At 59.6% G+C, this 612-nt stretch overlaps 1 protein-coding gene across 1 annotated transcript in view; it reads left to right on the top strand.

Moving 5' to 3' along the window:
- Positions 1-54: 54 nt before the first annotated feature.
- Positions 55-612, top strand: part of BTBD16 (BTB (POZ) domain containing 16) — a 40004-nt gene continuing 39446 nt past the window's right edge. The window contains exon 1 of the mRNA XM_015560161.1: positions 55-64. Within this exon, the coding sequence (XP_015415647.1) occupies positions 55-64 (10 nt within the window). The remainder of the gene's footprint in view (positions 65-612) is intronic.

The raw sequence follows: 612 nt of genomic DNA on the forward strand, positions 1-612 counted from the left end.
CCGGGCCCGCGGGGGGCACGCCCCCGGAGTGACCCACACTTCCGGGCAGGGTCCATGGTGGCAGGTGGCCGGCTCGAGGCAGGGTGCCTGAGGGACCGTCCCTCAGGGGGGCAGGGCCGGGGACCCCTCCTCTGAGAACGCACGGGTGCTGATCGACGGCAGAGAGAGACCAAACTGTTTCTTTTCTTTTTTCTTATTTTTGATGTCAGAGAGGGAGAGGGAGAGAGAAACATCAATGATGAGAGAGAATCATGGATGGGCTGCCTCCTGCACACCCCCCACTGGGGATCGAGTCCACACCCTGCGCATGTGCCTGACGGGACTCGAACCCTGACCTCCTGGTCCGTAGGTCGACGCTCAGCCCCTGAGCCAGGCCCTCCCGGTGCGCATTAGCCAATTTAGATCGTGGCCTAGCGGTCCTCTCCTAACGTTTAAAATTACTCGCCTATAAAAATAACACGTTTCCAAAACAAAAAATTATACATAAATAGGTGGGGATGCTGCTTACGGAGGCCTAGGAGGCTGGACAGGGGCCCCTCCAGGGGGAGACGATCAGGGAGGGGAGACGCCAGGAGACAAGGCCCCAGGGCAGCAGCCCCAAACAGGGAAGGA

Source organism: Myotis davidii, unplaced genomic scaffold (genome assembly GCF_000327345.1).
Source record: "Myotis davidii unplaced genomic scaffold, ASM32734v1 scaffold1055, whole genome shotgun sequence".
Lineage (NCBI taxonomy): Eukaryota > Metazoa > Chordata > Mammalia > Chiroptera > Vespertilionidae > Myotis > Myotis davidii.